Consider the following 22,559-nt stretch of genomic DNA (forward strand, 5'->3'; position numbering starts at 1 on the left):
CCTCGGAACTGGTTTCCGCAAAATGGAAGCAGCAGGGGCTGGGATCTCAACACACTTCCCTGTGCTTCTCATCTGATGCTCACTTGAAGCCTCCCACCCTTCTGCACTCCCCAGGAGACTTCAGAAGTAGCCCCGCCCTGTCTTTTTGCTCTAATCCAGCAGAATTTTCCTGCCCAACAGTTCCACGGGGCTTTGGGGACGACATTTCTTTTCCGACACTGCTACATGGTCACCCAGGGAGCAGAAAAGTGAGAAATCCAGTCACCTGAGTGTGGAGGGCTAATGACTTGCCTGGATGTTCTGCTTCCAGCAAAATAGACCAGGAATTCAGAGAAACAGTATCCCTGCTACTATACAGGGACTGCTAGACATGGCCATGCCCCTTGCCTTAGATGAAGAGCTACAGGCAACCAGTGGCTGCTGAAAGAGGAAGAATGGCTCAGGTTACTCCCGATTAGAGGCAGTACTCAGGTGAGATGTCCAGAGATAAGCTCCTTGATAAATTATCCAGTCCCAGGGTCACTCCTAAACACATGTACATATGTATGAACAATTGAACTCACTAAGATGTGTGTGTGTGTGTGTGTGTTTGTGTGTGTGGGGTCATGTGTAATAGTAATTATAAAAGAAGAGGTCAGGATTGAACAATGCACAGGAGAGACATGGGGGTAGAGAGATCATGAACATGATGTAACACTCATGTAAAATTTTTTTTTAAAAAAATGGAAATTAAGTTCCATCCTGAAAAGTATTTGTACAAGAATGTTCCTTACTCATTGTCTTTGCAGAGCGGGAAAGCAATGCAGCCTGATTTAAAAGTGCAGACATACACACATGAAACCATAATTTATGTTTTCTCTTAGATGATTTGCTGTTGACTGAGTTTTCTGTCCTGCCCGGTTCCCACGGTCATTAAGTACCAAAGAAATGCACAGAGGTCTATGTTAGTTTTAAACTGATTGGCCCAGTAACTCAGGCTTCTTATTAATTAATTCTTATAACTTACATTAGCCCATAATTCTTGTCTGAGTTAGCCACGTGGCTCGGTACCTTATTTGGTGAGACAGTCACATCTTGCTTGTTCTGTGGCTGGGTCACCACTATGGACTGCATCCTCTTCCCAGAATTCTCCTGTTCTCCTTGCCCCACCTCTACTTCCTGCCTGTTCACCTTGTCTATACTTCCTGCCTGGCTACTGGCCAATCAGCGTTTACTTAAAATATAATTGACAGGGTACAGACAATTGTCCCACAGCAATCTGCTAAGAATGTAATGCTTTAGGGAGTATAAAGAAGACACACCTGATGATGGGTTTGTGGGGCTAGTGGGCTAGGACAGTGTCCTGGCTACAGTAACAGAGTATCTCATAGTAGGGACAGGGGAAGAGTTCAAAAGGCAGACTTTCATGATGGAGCCTCCTTTGTGCTTCCTACTATGGCTAGGTGTGGAGAGGGAGCGGGTGAACCTGATCGGGAGGTTTGACAGATGGGCATGAGAACAGGCATTCACCAAGGCCTGGGGGAGTTTTCAATTGTGTGGCAGAGACGGCCACAGAAGCCCTGTCACGTGAGAATGGAGACAGAGAAGTAGCCCATGTGTGTTGGGCATTTCAAGCTGAGGAACCCTTGCGTCATGCCTGACAGACAGGAGCTCCAAGACCCACAAGCATGTCCCCAGAGAGTGCCTGTGCAACACCTTCCCTGGGCTTATTTTACTGAAAGAGCAATTCATCAGTAAGGACTTTTTGAAAAGCCTTGAAGAGGTATCTCCTTCTGGCTCATAAATTTTATTTCCTGGAATTGATCCCTGGAAACAAATATGCTGATTCAAAGAATACGCTTCTAAGATGGCTTAATGTACAGTTTATCAAACGATTAGCAACAAGATCAAATTGCTGCGTGAGGAGGTTGGTAGCTCTAAGGAGGACTGCTCACTCAACCGTGCCGCTTTCCGGAATTCACGGCGTGGATGGATTGATGAGGAAAGTTACAGTGTTCTCTCGGTGAGAAGAAGTAGCTTTTTATGATGCAGAAATCGATGTCCACTTTTCATCTCTAATGGCACCCAACCCTGTAGGAAAGCATTTCTAACACTGGGTGTGTTTTCCAAATAACCACAGCGAGCTTCTGTCTTCCCTTTTCCCTGATCTGTTATTTGCTCAGTTGGAGAAGGAAGCACAGTCACAGGGTAACTATGACTAAGGGTAGTGGTTTTACTTGTTTCTCAGTCGTCTGTTTTTCATCTTTTGAAAACTATATCCTTAGTTTTGTACCCCACTTTTAATTGGGTTGCCTGTCTGCACAATGTTCAGTCTTTTTGTTCTTTGTATATTGTCGGTACTAACCCTCTACCAGATGTATAATTGGGAAAGGCCCTTGCCCAAGCTAAAGGCTATGGCCTTGCTTTCATGGTGGTGTCCTTTGTTGTACAAAAGCTGTATAGCTTCATGAGGTCCTGTTATTAGCTGTTGGTAGGTTTTTCTGCTGTGGCCTTGGTGTCCTTCCTGTTCAGCAAGTCTTGGGCCAATTAGTTCTAGTCCATTTCCCCACTTTCTCCTTTATCAGACTCAGCGCCTGGTCTTATGTTGAAGTCTTTGAAGCTTTTGTGGCTCAGTTTTCTGCAGGGTGATAGATAGGAATCTATTTTCATTCTCCATGCAGACATCTAGTTTGACGAGCACCATTTGTCGAAGATGCTGTCTTTTTTCCAGTATGTATTTTTGGCTTTGTCAAAAATAAGCTGTGTGTAGACAGTGGATTTATGCTCATGACTTCACTTCTGTTCCATTGGTTAAGTTGTCTGTTTTTATGCCAATATCAAGGGTTTTTTTTTTCATTACTATCATTATGCATTACCATTTGAAATCTGAAATGGTGATACCTCCAGTGGTTCTTTTATTATTCAGGATTGTTTTGGATATCCTAGGTTTTTTGAAGTTTAAGATTGTTTTTTATATTTCCGTGAAGAATTGTGTTGGAATTGTGATGGGAATTACACTGTCTGTTGCCTGCTTTTGGTAGGATGGCCTTTTATACATTATTAACCATCTGATCCATCAGCATTGGAGATCTTTCAAAGTCTTCCTGCCTCTGCCTCCTGAGTGCTGGGATTAAAGGCATGTACCATCACCTCCCAACTGTCTTTAGGATTTTTATGTATAAATTAAATTGTCTGAAAATAAAAGCAGATTGTCTTCTTTCTTTCCTATTTGTACCCCAGTTTGTCTCTTTCAGTTGCTGTTTTGCTCTAGCTCAAACTTCAAGTACCACATTGAAAAGACAAGGAGAGAGTGCGCATACTGATCATGTCCCTGGTTTTAGTGGAAATATTTTGAGTTCTCCCTTTTATCGATGCTGGCTGTGGGATTGCTGTAAATCGCCTTTATTATGAATAGATAACATCGCTTTTATCCCTGCTCTGCCCAGGACTTTTATCATGAAGAGGTATTGGATTTTGTTATAAGTCTGTTCTGTATCGAATGAGATATCATGTGAGTTTTGTCCTCCTAGTTATGCGTTGGATTTCGTTTATTGATTTTGTTTTAAACCATCCCTGCATCTCTGGGATGAAGCTAACTTGATCTTGCAACTTTTTGTTGTGTTATTGAATTGTTTGCAAGTATTGTACTTAGACATTTTGCATGTGTTCATAAAGAATATTTGTATATATGTGTCTCTTAAAATATAGTTTGCATGGTTTGGATATCACACTAATGTTGGCTTCATAAAAGTTATTTGGAAATTTCTCTTTCTATTTTGCAGAGTAAGTTAAGGAGTAGTGGCTTTAGTTACTTGGAATTCTGAATCCATCTGGTTCTGACCATTTTCTAGCTGGCAAATGTGTAGTTACTGCATCCATTTCACTGGTAGTTGAGTCTGTTTAAACATGTCATCTTGATTTAACTTTTGTAGCCCATATTTATTAAGAAATTAATCCATGTCTTTTACATTTTCTAGTTTGGTAGAGTACAGATCTTTTTTAATGTACGTCTTCATGATTCTCTAAATTTCCTTAGTGTCTGTTGCAAGCTCTCCCTTTTCATCCCTAGTTTTATTAATTTGGGTCTTCTTTCTTTCTTTTAGTTAATTTGACTAAAAGCTTCTCAGTATTGGTTATTGTTTAAATGACCAACTCTTAATCTCATTGATTCTACGTAGTTTATTTTCGCTGTGTTTCTATTTGCTTGCTCTCAGCCCTGAGTTTTATTATTTCTTCTAGTCTGCTCTCTGCAGTATGATTTCTTCCTTTCTAGAGCTTTCAAGTTTATCACTAAGTTATTAGTGTAATATATCTCCAGATTTTAATATAGGTATTTTATGCCGTGAACTCGCCCTCTTAAAACTGCATTCATTGTGTGTGAATTTGGGTATGTTGGGTTTTCATTTTCTTTCAATTCTTAAACTAATTTCTTTCTTGATTTCTGTCTTGACCAAATTTAATTCAGGAGTTAGCTGTTTTTTTTTATTTTTTTAGCTTTCATGAGCTTGGATACTTTCTGCTGTTTGTGTTGTTGTTGATTTTTTCCAGCATTAATCCATGGTGACGGATAGAATGTAAGATGCTCTTTCATTCAATGTTCATGTATTTGTTGAGACTTGTTTTGAGCCCTAATATGTGGTAGATCTTGGAGGAAGTTCCCCAGGATGCTGAGAAGAAGGATCTTCTTTAGTATTGTGGTGGAATGTTCTGTAGACATCTGTTAGGTCCATTTGATTTGAGACACTGTTTAACTCCAGAGTTTCTCTATTTAGTTTTTATCTGTATGATCTGTCTATTGGTGAGGTAGGGTATTAAAGTCACCACTATCACTGTGTGAGGGTTAATATCTAATATTAGTTTTGTTTCTTTTATGAACTTGGGTGCCCTTGTGTTTGGTGATTAGAATTGCAATATCCTCTTGGTGGATTTTTCCTATAATGAATATATGGTGCCCTTCCCTATATCTTCCGATTAGTTTTAGTTTGAAGTCATTTTGTCAAATATTAAAATAGCTACTCCTGCTTGCTTCTTGGTTTCCTTTGGCAGAAATATCTTTTTCAATCCTTTTACCCTGGGGTGATGGCTGTCCTTGATGGAAGTTTCTTGTGTGCAGCAAAAATAAGGATCCTAATTTTTAATCAAATCTATTAGTTTGTGTAATTTTCTTGTGGGAATAGATACAATTAACATTAAGAGATATTAATAAACAGTATCTATTAAGTCATGTTATTTGGCTGTTGTGATTTGGGGTCCCCCTTTCGATGAATGGTTCTGGCATTATTTATTCCTTGTTTCCTCTTGGGTGTAGTTAACCTTCCCGTCAGACCGAAGTTTGTCTTCTGGTGCCTTCTGTACAGAACTCGATTGATGACAGAAATTATTTAAATTTATTTTATCATGAGATACCTTTTCTTTCTCCCTTGATTGTGTTTGATAGTTTTGTTGTGCATAATAATCTGGACTAGCCTTTGTGGTCTCTCAGAGTATGTGGAACATCTGTCTAGGCCTTTTTGACTATCAGAGTCTCCACTGAGAAGTCATTATTCTAAAGAACCTGCCTTTACATGTGATTTGGTCTTTTTTTTCTTGTAGCTTTTAATATTCTTTCTTTGTTTCATTTTAGTTATTATGTGTCCTGGAGAAATTCTTTTTTTGTCCTGTCTGTTTGGGATTTGGTATGTCTCTTATACCTTTATAGGCCTCTCTTTCTAGAGATTTATGTAAATTTCTTCTTTGAATTTTTTTCTTTGGGATATTTTCTGTGCCTTTGACTTGTGTTTATTCTCTTTCCTCCCTGCCTATTATTTGTGGTTTTGGTCTTTTTAGAGTGTTCCAGACTTTTTGACTTTTTTTTTTAAACTGAGTTACCTATTTATTCTGTCTTCAATACATGAAATCCTCTCTCCCATGCATGTCAATCTGTTGTTGAGGCTAACCTCTGAGCCTTTTGACTTCCTGAGTTTTTCATTTTGAGGTTTATAATCAGTGATTCTGTTTTGCTAAATTCTATTTTATATTTCCAAGGGATTTCGTTATTTAACTCAAGTATTTGTGTTCTCATAGTTTTCATTGAGGATTTTGGAAGACATTAACATATTGAACATATTCATAATTGCTATATTGAAATCATCGTGTTCTTCAGTGAAGTCCGTTTTCTTAGGGCATATTACAAAAGGATTTCTGTTTTCTGGAGGAAGCATGTTGTCTTAGTTGTTCATATTTAGGTAGCTGGCGTCAGTTGTGGTGTTTTTTGGTTAGAGATATGTTCTCACATTTGGGTAGATGGGAGGGCAGGTTAAGGAATGTAGCAATTGCTAGACTCAGGGCACCCTAGGAAGAACAGAATACGAAGAGAGCATCACTAACCTATCTTGATCCCAGTGAAGAAAGACTGTGGAGAACAATTCTGTGAGTCAATAGGCAGTCACAGGGGAATGGAGGCAGGCAAGGAGGGTGGCAAGGGAGGGCAGTGAGGAAGACCCAGCAGACATAGCATCCATGCGCCAAGACCAAGTCTCAGGGAATGGAGATGCCCTCTGCTATTGTTTCTGTTAGTTTGTTTTTCATTTTATTTTGTTTTTAAATGTAACATATAATGGACATTTTTTTCCAGTTTGGTACATTATCTTTGAACAAATTCTTAAGCTTCTCTTGGAAGTCAGTTGTAACTAAGCACCATGGTTTGAAGTTTGTCTTGTTATTGACTTGTGTGGAAGATACATAATGATGAACAAGATGGTTCCAGCACTTGCTGTCCAGGGGTTTTACATCCAGCGGATATCTTTGTGAATATTAAAAATTCATGGACAATGGAGCAGGAAAATGCAGGTGGTCATGGATTTTAATCAGTTTAGCTGCCATTGTTAATAATAAAAAGGTACATCTTTAATTAATTCTCTCAAATCTGTCATTTCTAGACTGACTTTGTAACAAAATGTTCCTGCCTGCATACAGTTAAACTAACCTCCTGTTGACTGGGTGAGACAGGCTATCCCCTCCTAGTCAGATGTGACATAGACTAGCCTTCCTGGTCAAGTAAGGCACAGAATAGGCTTTCTAGGAAAGTCTGGTCAGAGACAGCCTGTGATAGCCCTACTGTTAAAGTAAAAGGTGTAGACTACACACCTTCTTGGCAGGGTAGGTACAGCCTAGCCCTTCCTGGTCAAAGACAGTATGGGGTAGCCCTCCTGTTCAGAAAGACTCAGGCCTGTTTTATTGCTCGGATTAGATGCATACTAGCCCTTCTTTTCAGAAGAGGTCTAGGTTAGCCCTCAGGATTGTGTATGTTGTGGGCTAGCCCTGCTGGTCAGTGTCAGCATGCTCCATGGGAAACTGCTGGTCTCGCCAACTCTCATTTACCCTGTTAGTTTGAGGCAGGTTCTTGACAAGCAGTGAACACATGGTGGGCCAACCTCAGGAGAGGCTGTTTGCTAGGATCTACGTTGCCTAAATCCAGCTTGAGTTTCTGTTAGATTAACAGTCAGGGGATTATAAAAATGTGGACTAAACTTAGGATAAGGTTTGCTTCTAAGAATTCTACCAACAACTGTGCTGTGCTGACTGTGCTTATTCACTAATAAGAAAATTACAGCTCTCTGCCAGAATGACAGGAAGGGGGCAGCCGCAGCTTGACATCTATGGTCCTCCCTACAAGGGAAAACGAAAAATGCAGCTACTCCTTGCTCTTACTACATGTGAATCCCTGGAGCTGCCCTGCTGCCTGTGGGTGTTCTGAGCTCCTGGGACTTTAATGCGTGTTCTTTCAGGCTGTTTTAAGTTTCTACTTAATTCAAAAGTGGAAACTTGGAGGAAGCTCCAGTTGGAATTACATTTCTTCAATGACCCCAGATAAACCTTGAAGGATATTTTCCCTTAGGAATTCAGTGCTGCTGTGCCTACAGCCTTTTGTTAGCACACTCATGGCTTGTGAGTCACCGGAAGTCAGAGTCAAAGGTTTTTTAGACCTTATGCGCTCAGTATATCATGCGCCACTTGGAGCCACATTGACGTTTGTGAAATTACAGTTTTAGAGTGTGTGTACAGTGAAACCTGCAATAGTGTGACAATGAAATTGAGGATAGCCTTAGAGACTGTCATTTCCTGATGAACATATTGATGAACTGAAGGCAATGGATAGATAGATAGATAAGATAGATAATAGAGTAATAAAAGGATGGAGGGAAAAGAGTTAGAAAGATGATAGCTCTATAGATTATAGATAGATACATAGATGGATGATAGAAAGATAGATAGGCGGGTGATAGAGTTATAGATAGGTGGAGATTCATAGATAGATGACAGATTATAGATAAAGGGGTAGATAATAGAAAAAATGGCTGATGATAGACAGATGATAGAAGATAGATGTTAAAAAATAGGTAGATATGTGATAGATGATAGACAAAAGATGGACAAACACATAGATGACAGATGGAAAGATAATAGGTAAATAGACTGAGAGATTATAGGTAGATTATTGATGACAGATAGATGACATATAGATAAACAGATAAGAGAAATACATCAACTACCTATATATTATCCACATATGTAAGTATTCATATACATGCATATGCAATCTATGTATATAGAATGTGCATCTATATCACTGTGTGCAAAATCTTTACACCCACAGGTGATATAGCTATAAATAGAGATGGTATTGAGGCAGAAAAGATTCACACAAAGAGGAGGGAAAGATACCAACTCTTTGCTTGTTAAGATGAAGGTTGGAAAAGGGAGATCTGAGAGGCACCAGCAGGGTGGCGCCTACAACAGTGTGTGTGGCCATCCCCCCTGGTGAGCCACCTAAGACCCAGGTGAGTTGAGTGCCTGCCTGAGGTCGCTCACTGAGGTCAGTGTGTGTGTGTGTGTGTGTGTGTGTGTGTGTGTGTGTGTGGTGTCATGCTTGAGGACTCTATTTTGTAGGTTTCACTTTGTGGTGATTACCCTGGTAGAGTATATGGACCAATCCACTTCATCTATTCTATCTCTATCTGCCATATTCTGACTGCCCTCCACATACCTAGCCTTTATGTAGGTCTAGGAGACAGAAGGGTTAGCTGGGCTTCTGGTTCACAGGAAGTTAGCAAGTAAACTGTATTCTTTCTTAGTAGGTCTGCATAAGGAACCCAATTTGTCAGGAAAATACGTAATACAGGATGAATGTAACCTGGGAGGATTAATAGAACAGGCTTCACCTAACATGAGATCTGACAGGTGAAGGGGCAGTATTGCCAGGGAAATGCAGAAGAGAGTGTCCTGTGCATGGCTTTGCCTGTGTCCAGAGGATGCAGGAAGAACCTTCTGGAGGAAGTACTTGATCTGATTCAAGTACTTTGATTTGATTAAAGAGGGGATTTCCTGAAGATTTCACTGCAACCCTGAATTTGCATTGTTCTTGTTGGTCATATTTTTCTCAAGTAGGTATATATGTTAATATAAGTTTTTAATTAAACCACTCCAATATTCATAAATATGAGTGTAGTAGGTATGTATGCTTTCCTCCATATATATGTGTGTGGCATGTATACACATGCAGCATACACACATAACACACAGATACACATGTATGTATACTTAGATAGTTTTTTCTACATCAGTACAAGGTGAACAGTTCCTTATTTTGTTACCCTCCTGACATCCTATAAGCTTGGCGTGGTATTGTAAACTCCACGTTCTTAAGAATTTGCTTCACTTGCAATGTGAGACTCACCAAGTTACGTCATTTTACAAGCTCCATGTGCGATCAGATTGCTCTGTTTGGCTCTGGTAAACTGATACCCAAGTCCCCACACTACAGGCCTGTGAGAACCCAGCAGAAAACAATGTATCATCAGTAAGCTTCTCTCCCCATGTCTGTAAATGGTGCCTTTGAACTAACAGACTTCTTCAACCGTTTAGTCTCCATAGATGGAACAGCTCATTTAAAATGTCTCCTAGACTTTTCTACTAGGTTCTGACTCCTTAATCATCCCGGAAGGGTTTTAACGACAGAGGGATCCCCCACATAATCTCGATAATGATTCTCTAAAGCTGTGAGAAATCTGGCTTCGCGTCTGAAGCACCCAAACAGAACGAAATTGAAAACTATTAGGGTTTCCAAATGCATTTTGGGAAATGATCTCAGGACGTTGACTCTACATTTTTCAAGTTACATAAGTAAAATATGAGTCACAGACTTGGGTCTGGAGAACTCGAATCCCACATGGTCAGCCCCTTTTATCGTGTGAGAGAAAGGCCAAGCTGAGGGGAGGCTGAGGGAAAAATAAGGAATGAGTACCTTATAAATAGAATCCAAAAATTTGTGGCAAAACTATTTGGAGAAAGTGGAACAAATTGGGCTGCTCTGCTTTGGCTCCAAGCAGGCCGTGTTAAACCGAGAGCTCCCACGAGGCCTACATTTATTTTTACTTTCAGCTCAAGCACAATCTTGTTGAGGACTTTGAAGAAACATGGATTTTCCTGTGCTCTCTGTGGCTTAGTGTGATGCCCTTGAATGAAGCAAAGAAGTGTCTCTCCCAGTTACCTTGAAGGGACCCTGGGCTTATTAGGTCCTTTTTTCACTGATGTGATGAACGTCCTGACAAGAAATGATTTAAGTAAGAAAGGGTTTATTTTGGCTCTAAGTTCGAGGGTAAGGCCCGTTGTGATGGGAAAGGCAAGGTGTCAGGAGGCTGAGACCGCTAGTCCCATTACTTCTGAAGTCGGGGCACAGGGAGAAAGGAATGCTGGTGCTGTGCCCTTTTATTCAGCCTGGAACCCAGGCCTGGGAACGTTGCTGCTCAGCATGAGGATGGGCCTTGCCACCTTCTCTTTCTGCTCATGACTGCGGATGTGAGGTGACTAGATTCGGGTGATGGACTGTATGATAGTAACCTGCAGTTGTGAACTAATCAGACAAGCAAACAACCCCCACCCCCAGTCAGTTCTTGTCAGGCAGTGTATCTTAGTATCAGAACTGAAACCAGAACACATGGACTCTTTTGTTTTGTTGTGAGGCACTTTCCTGTCCTGCACCCGACACAGAGAGCTTCATGGGAAGAAATCCATAGCATGGCTCTCAGCCAGCATCCGTGAGACTGAAGCAGGAGGATGACAAATTTGATTTCAACCCGGACTATATAATGAGGCCGTATTTCCTAGGAAGAAGTACTGCATATGTTTAACATATAGAAGTAGACATCGATCACCAAGCTATTCTTTTACCAGTGACACCACTAAGTAAGTCTCCTCGGGTACTTGTATTCAGGTTCAAGTTATCCCCTCCACCACTGCACACACATTTAAAAAATAAGCCTTAAAAATAGATTAATTAGTTCTTCCTGGCTAGTAATCTTTAAGAGATTTTGATCTTTTTGTTTTTAAATTTTAATTTATGTGTATGTGTATGTGTGTGTGTATTTATGTGTATTTAATTTTAATCTATGTGGGTCAGCAAGATCTTATGGAGCTATGTGAGTCCAGGAACCTTAGGCAACAAGAAGAGGGCATTAGATCCCCTGGCACTAAAGCTATGGGCAGTTGTGAGATGCCAGGTCAGTTTTGGGAACTGAACTTTGAACCCACAAAGAGAAATAAGCACCTTAATCACTGAACCATCTTTCTAGCCTTCTCAAAGTAATACTATACATAGTCCCCCTTATTCTAGGACAGAAGTCGACAATCTGTTCTCATAAACTCAATCTGACCCATGGACTAAAAGTGGGTCAGTATTAACTGTAAAAGAAATCATATGAACTTGAGGTATCAGAAGCCATAGACACACTCCTCTAGCTTTGGATCGATGTGAAGCACCCTATGGCTGCTTTCCAGTGATAATCAACTTGCTAGTTGTGACGAGACTAAACAGTACCCTATTCTCTACGGAGATGTGTGATGATTGACACAGACCTGGCCTTTTTGTAGACAGGTGTTTGCAAATACAAGTCAAGAAGGTATTTGTTCAAGAGTGCTATAAATGTTGGCCTGCAATTGAAATGCAATTTCCACCTGTTATGGAGATTAGAATCAATAAAATAGCATGTTTTAAAGCAAGCTTTATACTAAGCTCAACAGGTAAATGAAGGTGAGCTGGATGGGTCTGGTTTTTAATTAACAGTTCCCATATCCTTGGGGCATTCTCAGTATTACCGGAGGTATGTGGGATGGAGTTTGTAGATAACCTTTCCTGGGCAAAGGGAGAGGAGATGAAGCCTGTCTGGGAATCAGTCCTCTCTAGCAGCCTGAACTGTACTTCAGGAAATCAAGTGGGGATAAGAGATTAATTAAATAATAAATAAGCACTTAGGATTGGGTGGAACTTTTAACTCTAAGCCCATTGTGCACATGTCTGAAGTTTGTCATTGAAGTGAGCATCTGACATAGTGGGCTTGACTTCTGGTGTATGCAACACTGCTTTCCCACAGGAAATATATAAATAAGGCAGCATTTTTTACAGACAAGCAGTTGCTGCTCTGTGCCCTGTGTTTGGAGACCTAGTACTCAGTTCGACCACAGAGGAAGCCACACAGGTAACTTTTGGAACGATGTAGCTAAACCATCACAGACCAGTGGCACCAATAGGCATCATTTCAAAACAAGATTTGGCAACCAAGGTGCAAAACAATTTCATAGTGCACAGCCACAGTTCCTCCCAGATGCAGAGAAAACACATTAGGTGAATGTCCACATACGTTTGTATTGATTCTGCATCCACAGATTCAGTCAAGCACAAATCAAAAAGTGTTTTTAATTGTGTCTGCACTGAATATTTTAAAACTTAAAAATGTTTTCTTCATTGTTCTGTCCTCAGTGATAGGACAGCTGTCACCTTAACCTTTAGGTTCTGAGTCATCCAGAAACTGTGCCCAGAGGTTATACACAGACATTATCTATGGGCTATGAAGGCTTTGAGCTACTGTGAATTCTGAGCCTTGTTGGGTGGGAATCTTTTGTGGCTACTGGGGAAACACCGTAGTTTATAGACGGTGAAACTAATTTACAAATCATGACCTAATTTTGGTACTTTCCAAGGCTTAGCCAGGAAATAGTGGTATGTCTGAAGTTCTGGGATCCAGTGGTGCTGTTCCCCAGCCTTGCTTTGTTTATTTCCAGTCCTTCTGATTGTGAGGGTTTATGATATGAACAATGTTTCCTCCTTGCCACTCAAACCGCATTTCAGCAGTAGGCAGTGAAAATCGCCAGGCCACTCTCCAGGTGGCTGAGCTGAGCACTGGAGAGCAGAGAGGCATTGCAGACAGGTCTGAGAGACCATCCACTTTTAAAAAGATATAATGCTACTTTAGTAAATTCTCACTTTATTCCAGTTCAAATATCTTCAACACTCATTAGTCTCATGAAGGCTGTTCTTCTCCAGTGTGGCGGGAAAGGGTCCCCATGGTGAATCCTACAGGTGGATTGTGGGAAAGCAGTCCTCTCTCAAACATGATAAGCAACGAGCCACCTCAGCTGTATAATCTTAGTACCTTTTCTATTTGTGATTCATTATGCCCAAGGTCCCGAGGAAAGGAGCTGAGAGATAGAACCACATCTCCTGCATCCGTCATTGATGCAGAAGAGAAATGTTGAATCCTTTTGAAGACTTTGATTCTATCATCTCAGGACAGGGTGTTGATGTCCTGCTGAAATCATCTGAAGATGTGGAGGCATGTAACAACCGGCTTCTGCTTGAAGCATCTCAGGAGACTGTCAGTGATGCAATTTTAAAACAGGTGTGACGGCGCCAAGGGACATTCGATCTGTTGGTTTCAAAGGAGATTACCCTCCTCTCTCTCTCTCTCTCTCCTCCAGGCTCACAGGCATGAACCTCCCATCACCCGTGATCAGCAGCAAGAACTGGCTCCGGCTCCACTTCACGTCGGACAGCAACCATCGGCGCAAGGGGTTCAATGCTCAGTTCCAAGGTAAGATGGCGCCCACTCAACAAATGCACAAAGAAATAAGTAAATGACATGTGAAGCCCTGGTCTTTCTCCACCCTGAGATTGCAGGACATTCCCAAAGGAAGAAAATGAAACTTGCGTTTGAACATGCCTTCTCTCCCATTTACTTAGAAGCCACCAGCTATGGAGGGTGTGTGGGAAGGAGTGGCTGTCACTGGTTAATGATCCTTGGCCCTCTGACGGTCTACAGCAGCAACTGGGTTAACTGAAAAGCAATTAAGCATTAGGTAATAAATTTATATTAGCACTCGTTGTACTTACCTTCCACACAACAAATAAACACCAACAGCCGTTTATCCATTATTTACACGTTTAGAGTGGGCGAGCACACAGGTTGTACTTCAAAATTCAAATGAATTTTGATATAACATTTAGTTCTAAAACATCCCTACTCTTGAAAAGTACAGCTACCAGATTTAGTAATTTTCATGTCATGAGCCTGAAATAAAGATGCCATTATTTAGCTAAGCACAGCTGTCTTGAACAGTGTGGTTCTGAAATGATCTCTGTGCACCCAGTTCCTACCTTTGTGCCTGGATCCTGAGCCTTTCCAATCATCAGTAACCCCTATTAACACAACAGAAAGGGATTCCATTGATAAGTGGCCTCCTACTTACAAATAGGAAAATTATGCTCAAAGTTCTGGATGGCAGAAGAGCTCACAAGGCACCACCCCTTCCTTTCTGAAACTATTGGCTCCTGGGGGACTCAGGGAGATGCAAAGTCGTTTTTCTTTAGCTCTATTCCCACTGGTGAGTTCACCAAGCCCCAGTGGAGAGTTTTTACCCCATGGTCTCACGCAGCCTTGTAACTCCAGGTTACAAAGGAAACAGAAGAGCGTGAATGTGAGCAATGTGTAGGTGGACTTGGGAACGATGACAGAGGTGGGTGAGGGATGATTAAAATGAATTGTCTAAATGTATGGACATATCAAAGTATAAATTTAATTCATAAGAAATTATAAAATCCCCCAAGTGGACTCCCCATGATTCACCCACGTAGGAGCTTGAGAATGTGGCTCCCCGCAAAGCCATGTTTCTTTAATTTGCAAAGCACAGGAAGTCACGTATATTACTGTGCCGCTGTTCTCTGATCAAGTAGAATAGGACCGACTTTCTAGGAATGAAATCTGGGTGGTGTTGAATTGAGTTTGGGGCTGGGGTTTGTTGATGGCCATCCAGGCCTAGGACTGGGAGCAGACACAGAAGTCACCTGACCTTAAATCTAGGGGTATCTTGTTTTACCATAGTAAATTTGAGTGGAGGTCATGGACCATCTCACTGCTTCTCTGTGTAGAGTCTAGTTTTCATCTTTACCTTCAGGATGCAGCCCACTATACTGGACGTTTAGAGTAGGAACAGCCTGTGGTCCCACCTACCCTGGGTCATAGGCAAAGCCAAGAACTTTATTATAAGCACAGCTACCTCTGTTGGTCTGTCTTTAAGGTCTTTTATCTTACCACGTTTGCTGTGATGGAGTAAGTATGGAAAGGACCTGGTAATGGGGAAAGCGCTGTCACATGGACACAGAGTGGGAGGAGCAGAGAAGAGGACACTAGTTCTGGTGGGGATCTCTCTCTGCAGCTTCTCTGTGTCCATCCACATGAATGAAGGGACCTGCTATCTTCCCTGACTCCTTCCCTGACCCCCAGTACCATGTTCTGGCTGACGTTATCCTCAGATCACTCTCGTGAGAAGCCCATGGCTGTCACATGGAAAATGTGTCCTACAGCAGCCCTCTTCCCTCTGCCTGGTTTGAATACCGAAGAACTCCAAACCCTATTTTCTTTTTACAAACTTAACACAGTAAGGGAGATTATCAGCACCGTTGGCCAATGATCATAGCAGTTCAAATGCATACCGACTTGACCAAATGCCTTTACTCCACTTTATTAGTACACTTCTGTCAAAGGTTCAGGGTGTAGGGGTGATTTCTTTTATTTTAACAGGAAGAGAGAACCTTAAAGAACATAGGGTTGGCAGTTTACAGGCTGTTAAATGCACACAGACCTGCATAGGGATGAATACGCTTAAAGGCCAGGAAACTATAGAGGAGCCCATGGGGTTGGAATAAGGAGGGTTTTCAGGGGAGTTGCGTGGAAGACAATGGAGCAAAGCAAACAAGGGGAAGGGGGCAAAGTCATGAGGGGTGGGGGCTTGGAGAAATTAATGAAGATAAAATATGTATAAAAATCCACACAGAGACCTATTACTTGGTAAACCAGTTCAAATTATAAAATAAACTTGAAAATACATTTGTAGGTTTGCCAGCCTTTTAAGGTTTCTGGTGCTCACACCCATTGCTTGAAGCCATCCATACACGGAGATTCCTTGAGAATTAAGGGACTCGAGGACAGTACAGAAGCCCTGTGTGGCTCCCATCAACCGTTTACAGTTCCATAGATCGTCCTCAATGGATGATTGTTGTGTTCTCCCGAAGGAGGGCTTCACAGGCACAAAAACAAAGAAAACATTCTTCAGGTTTTGACACTTTTCTCAGCTAAATAAACAGCCACCACCATGGGATATCACTTCCTGTCTTGTCTTGTGATTTTTAACTGTCACCTCAAAACCCCTCCTTCCTGGAATCATCTGGCTTCTCCTTAGCCCTCCCTTCCTCACCCGTGGCATCCAGACATGCCTACATGAGACATAAGGATGATAAGCAAGCCAGGCTGCCTTGCGGCTGCTGCTGTTTTGAATGTGCACTCGCTTTTACGATAGTTATGAACAGAAACTGCCACAGAGTCAGAGAGGCCCCTCCGATAGATCTGTAGAATCTGCTGCACATATTGGCCTCGTAGTATATGACAGATTTATGTGGGACACATTATTTCTCTAAAGCAGCTGAAAATGGAGCCCATTCTTTATATGATGCTTCCATCATTAATTATAATTAAATAAGGTCCTCGTTAGCACTATCCATCATATGGGCGTTTTTGATGTCTACAAGATGAATTTTTAAAAAACACATTAATCTTGAACCTTGAAAGCCTGTGTCCTGAATAGGCATCTCTGAGCTGGGCTTCAGTTCTCAGCGTATTCACCTGGCTATCAATAAAATCTTGGTTTTTCACAAGATGCAACCCCATTGATTTCTGTAATGGATAAATCATTTTGAAAGAAAGTGTTTGTAATAAAGTTCCAATTTAAGTAGGAAACACCCTGTCTCATAAATCAAGAGAAAATCTGATGGCAACTTGAAAGCTTGTGTTGACCAAATAATTAGCTTGCTTTTTAGGTTATGGCTCTATATAAGTATTGATTTTCCTTTTATTTAAAATGAAGGCCTTTATACAAAATGGGGACTTCTGTGTTATTAAAAATGAATTTGGGAAATTGAAACTTCATGTGCCCAGATTTATAAAACCTCTGTGTTACCCATTCTCCTGTATGCACAGTCCCTGCAAGTGTTTTGTAGACAAGATCTCTGAAACACAAGCCCCCTAGGTCCTAGTGTCAACATGTGTGTGCCTGCCTCTCTGTAGAGAACACTACGTCTGTGAACGTGGAAGGAGCATTACCCGGGACCGAGAAGGAGCTTGCCTGGCATTCCTTTAGGAAATGAAGGCAACCAAAGTCCCACATCTATCCAGTGCCCCTGGACCACTGGCCTACAGAGGAGAGCAGGCAGCTGGGGGTGCCCTGGCTGGGCATATAGGGGTGGGGGCTGACTACTTACTGCCCTTTGCAGTGCTACTAGCTAAGTGAGATGCCAGGCAAGGTATTTTCCTTCTAAATAACCTAGCAAAAAGGCAATCTGATTCCTTCTAATTTACTCTGGAAACCTAAATTTTTGTAAGAAAAATCATCTTGATAAACATAAATTCACTCAAATTAGACATGCATAACTATTTTCCCCCAAAATATGCTTTCATTTCTCTCAGAGCAGAAGTCTTTGGCAGCTGCCAACTCCAGGAACATTTCTATGCTCCAATCTCCAATCTCTGAACTCTCTTTGGGGCTCACATACTATCAATCAGCATCCCTGTTATCTGTGATTCTCTTTCTTACTCTATTGAACAGACTTAATCATATCTACTTCTCAGATATAAAAGAGGAGAAAGTGTTGGTTGAGACTCTCTAAGGCACCTTCAATGTTAGAGCATTACTTATTCCCTGTAGGAGGCTTGGTCCTGCTAGGCCATCCTAACACATCCAAGTTCACATCCTGGTACTGGTTCTAGGCCTGCCAGCTACCTGGCTCAGGCGCTCCCAAGCTGCTCCAGGCCGCTGGACCCTTGTGTAGCCTCTATTTTGGCATCAAACTCTGCTTTTTAGCTCCATGTCAGCTTCTTTGGTGCTTCCCTTTTCTTCCTAAACATTGAAAAGATCATTTCCTATTTAAGTTTTCTCCTATTGTAAAGCCCCTACACACATCCTAAGCACAGTAGCCAAATTAGGCCAGGCAGGTCCAGCTAAGAAATCATAAGTCAGAGGCCAGGAGAATGGTATTCCAGAACAGGCCAGAGTGTGGGGCCAGGATTTTCAAACTAGATCGTCGAGTTTGTGGTGTTACCGTGAAACAGAGGGGAAAGCAGAAAGCAGGGCAACCCTGTGTTTCAGCTAACGGAATGTGTTTGCCAGCCCATTGGATTCATAGTTCTCAGTGTGCGCATTCATTTCTGCCCCTCACCGCGGATGTGTCTCAGCAGCGCTGGGGTTACAGGTGTGTGCCACACCTGACTCTTAAGATGTGTACCTCCTGCCCTGCTCCAGAATGGTGTAATTCCACAGTCAGTTCCTCCTTATCAGTGCCAATAGCAACCTCATGTTCTGCAATGTTTTATCTACTGTACCCTCTTAGTGCTGTGCGCATGTGCACAGGGCCATCTACTGGAGCAGGGGTTGCCTCTCATGGGCCACATCCCTGATGAAAACTGACTCTCCCACTCCCAGAAGGCATCAGCTGAAAGGGGTGGGGATACAGGAATCTTTCCCTCATCTATACTGGTACTCTGTCTACCCTTAAGTTGTGCAAGCCTTGTGCATGCAGTTGTAACCTCTGTGAATTCATGTGTGCAATCAATCGTGCTGGCCTGTCTGGTAAATTCTCTTTTGCTACAGAGTTCTGCTCCCGAAGTTTTTAATTAACAAATAAATAAATATCCATAAACTTAAAGTGAAGTAAAAACTATACTGAAAAAAAAATGTCTTAAAGGGCAAGTCCTGTGAAGAACTAATAAATAGAATTCCTTCTTTGCATTTGTCACCTCTAAGGGACACAGTGACTGAGAAGCGGTACAATAGGCTTGAGATGACAGCCTATGTTCTGCTGCCTCTCCCCAGCCCAGTGCCTCAGTCCACTTTAGCAAAGACATTTGGGGAAAAGGCAAGAAGAAAATGATGGGGTGTGCTGGAGAGATGGCTGAGTTGGTGGGTAAGTGCACTGACTGCTCCTCCACAGGTCCTGGGTTCTGTTCCCAGCACCCACGCGGTGGCTCACAGCTGTGTGTATCTTGAGTCCCAGGTGATCTGAAACCTTCTTCTGGACTCTGAGGGTACTGTACGTGTGTGGTACACATGTCCACACGCCAGCAAAACACTCATACACATAAAATAAAAATAAATGAATCTTGAATAAAGAAAGAAAATATAGCTGGGTGTGGAGGTGCACTCCTTTAATTCAAAGCAACCGGGAGGCAGTGGATCTCTGTGATTTTGAGGCCAGTCTGGTGGTCTACATGGTAAGTTCTGGGACAGCTAAGAAAGACCCTGTAGACAGCAACAGCAACAACAGAAAAAAGAAAGAAAAGGAAGGAAGGGAGGGAGGGAGGGAGGAAGGAAGGATGGGTGGAAGGAAAAAAGGAAGGAAGGATATAAGGAAGGAAGGAAGAGGATGGAAAAGGAAAGAAGAGGAAGGAAGGAATGAAGCACAAGGAAGTTAAAATTCATATTAAACCCAGGAATACTGACATAATCCTAGAGAACAAGAGCCTGACACAGGAGGATTGCTTTAAAATTTGATGTCAGTCTGAACTCCTTGGGTAGTTCACAGCCAGTCAAGGCTACACAGGTACACCTTGGGTAAAAAAAGAAAAAAGGAGAGAGAGAGAGAGAGAGAGAGAGAGAGAGAGAGAGAGAGAGAGAGAGAGAGAGAGCGCGCGCGAGAGCGAGAGAGAAACAAATTCAAGGCTGCCCAGGTACATTGTGAGTGTGAGACCAGCCTGAAATCTTAGTTATACAATAAAACACAGCTTCATAAAAAGTTAAGATGAAACATTTAAAAATATATAAATATGGGCCTGGAGATGATCCAGGGGTTAAGAGCACATGCTGCTATTGCAGAGGACCAGCGCTGCTACCAGCCCTGGAGCTGGGGTCGAAAAGTCACCTGTAACTCCAGCTCCAGGGCCATGTGGCACCTCTGCCTCATCAGGAGTCTTTCATGTGCACACACCCTCATTCACATGCACACACATAGAAATGCGAATAGTTCTTAAAGTACACTGTGAGCCAAAATTAATGTTGCATACTGTAGTGATAAAAGAAAATAAGAGTTTAATAACCTTATCAGATTTAGCTGTGACCTCTAAATTTTGGCTAACTGATCCTTTTGGAGGATGCTGACATGCTGTCTGCCAGAAATCCGAGCCCTCACACCTTGAGTCGCCAGCAGCACCCATGCAGGAGCACCAACGCTGAGACCAGTGGCTTTTTGAGAGAGAGTGTAGTGGAACCTTAGGGCATAAACAACCCAACAAGCTAATAAACAAACATGCCAAGCATGTATCTACACCAGGCACTGGCACATCACATGCATACACACCTGTCATAAATACACATACTTGGTACACACCAGGAATATGCTCATACATCACACATACCCCAAGGCACACAAACACATTGGCCAAAACACAAACATATGTACTCACATCCCAGGTATATTCAAATTCATTGCTAGCTACTTAGATACATCAGCATTTGATTTCAATGAGCTATCTTTGTTTTTTCCCCTTGCTTTTATTATGACTCTCCAAAGTCCACGTCAATATGCACACTGTTATAAAGCTAATTGTAAGTCTAAAAATCCACTTCTATCTTGGTATCCCAAGCCATACCCCTCCCGCCAGCGCTGTAGCTCCACCACACCACAGCAGAGGTTAGCCAAAGGCTGGCAGCATGAGGGAGATAACATTCCAGATGTCTTAAGAACCGCTGCCCTGGCTGAGGATTCTTTTTCCTCAATGCTAGATGATGGACAAACCCAGGGATGCCAGCGAACATTGAGAAAGGGTCTGCACCTACATGCCACTCCTCAAATTTGGAAGCTGAAATCTGAAGGGGAAAGGTTGTGACCCACTTTTCTGGGCTGTATAAGCAGATGGCAGGGTACCTGGCCATTGAAGGAAAGCAGGCAATGGCGGCTTCGGATGGCAGCTCTCGGAGCTGACTTGGAAGTAGATCCACCACTGTGTGGAAGGAGTATCAAAGACAGTGCCAGGAGATGGCAGAGCCCGCAGAAGGAGTGGAGCCTCACAGCCAACAAAACTGTCATTGAAATACAATCTTCTAAAACGTTACTATGGAAATACTTTCAATATTTTCATTATTCTTCTAAGCTTTCTGACACATAGGTTTTTTTTCATAATGAGAAATGAGATGTACAGAGGAAAATTACATTAGGAAATTGAGTCTGTGGCCAGCTATCTTTGCCACTTAGAAGAAGACACACCATTCTACATTAGCAAGAACAACTTAAACGGCATTACACTAATCAGCTTATCTCTAGAATGCAAAAAAAATCATGCTCATTTCTTCAGATGCTTGTTGCATATGATAAGGATAGAAAATGCAGATTTTGTTAATGTTATTGCCTCTATTCCTATAAGGTTTAATGTAAAATTATAACAGTTCTCTCTCTCTCTCTCTCTATATATATATATATATACATATATATACATATATATATACATACATACATACATACATACATACATATATTGGTTTTTCAAGACATAATTTCTCTGTGTAGCAGCCTTGGCTTTCCTGGAATTAGCTCCGTATCTGTAGACCAGGCTGGCCTCCTCAAACTCTGCCTCCCAAGTGCAGGGATTAAAGGCGTGCACCTCCACCACCCGGCATTCTATAATTCCATTGTATAAATTAGCACCAGCTCTCCAATCTGCTTACAGCAGTTTACATTTACTTTTGTCATTTAACCCTAAGTACTGAGTGCTCTCTGTGGCAGATCCTGGGCACAAACATCAGACAGGATCCCCTTCATGTACCACTGCCCACGGATCTGGTCCACTTGCAAAGCTCTTTACATACCAAGCAGCCAGTACCGTCCCAGCCAACCTCCGTCTATAGACACGTGCCACTCTCCAGAGGCCTCATGCAGCCCTGGACACTTTTGTGAGTGAGGGACTCAGGCAATCACACAGCTCTAAGTGATAAGGATGAGTGTGAATCCCAGAAGCTATGGTGGACGGTACCTAGTGGTATCCGCCACCACTAACTAAATGGTAGAGGTGAGTGAGAAGGCAGCAGGCTATGGTGGACTATCCCCAGCTCCCTCTGCAGAAGAGCAGGGATGCTGGATTCCAAATGCCGTGAGACCTAAAGTCAGTCGTCAGTGGGGACTACCTACTCTGTCCCTTTTGTGCTCTAGTTTTAAGAATGAGCAGCATCTGTAA

General features: G+C 42.1%; 1 protein-coding gene across 1 annotated transcript in view; it reads left to right on the top strand.

Annotated features, from left to right (window-relative positions):
• The window catches only part of Csmd1 (CUB and Sushi multiple domains 1), a 1,119,426-nt gene that overhangs the window by 619,912 nt on the left and 476,955 nt on the right, over window positions 1-22,559 (top strand). The window contains exon 6 of the mRNA XM_050136505.1: window positions 13,771-13,883. Within this exon, the coding sequence (XP_049992462.1) occupies window positions 13,771-13,883 (113 nt within the window). The remainder of the gene's footprint in view (window positions 1-13,770; window positions 13,884-22,559) is intronic.

The sequence above is a fragment of the Alexandromys fortis genome, unplaced genomic scaffold (assembly GCF_014885135.2).
Source record: "Alexandromys fortis isolate MF-2015 unplaced genomic scaffold, M_Fortis_MF-2015_v1.1 scaffold_3, whole genome shotgun sequence".
Taxonomy (NCBI): Eukaryota; Metazoa; Chordata; class Mammalia; order Rodentia; family Cricetidae; genus Alexandromys; species Alexandromys fortis.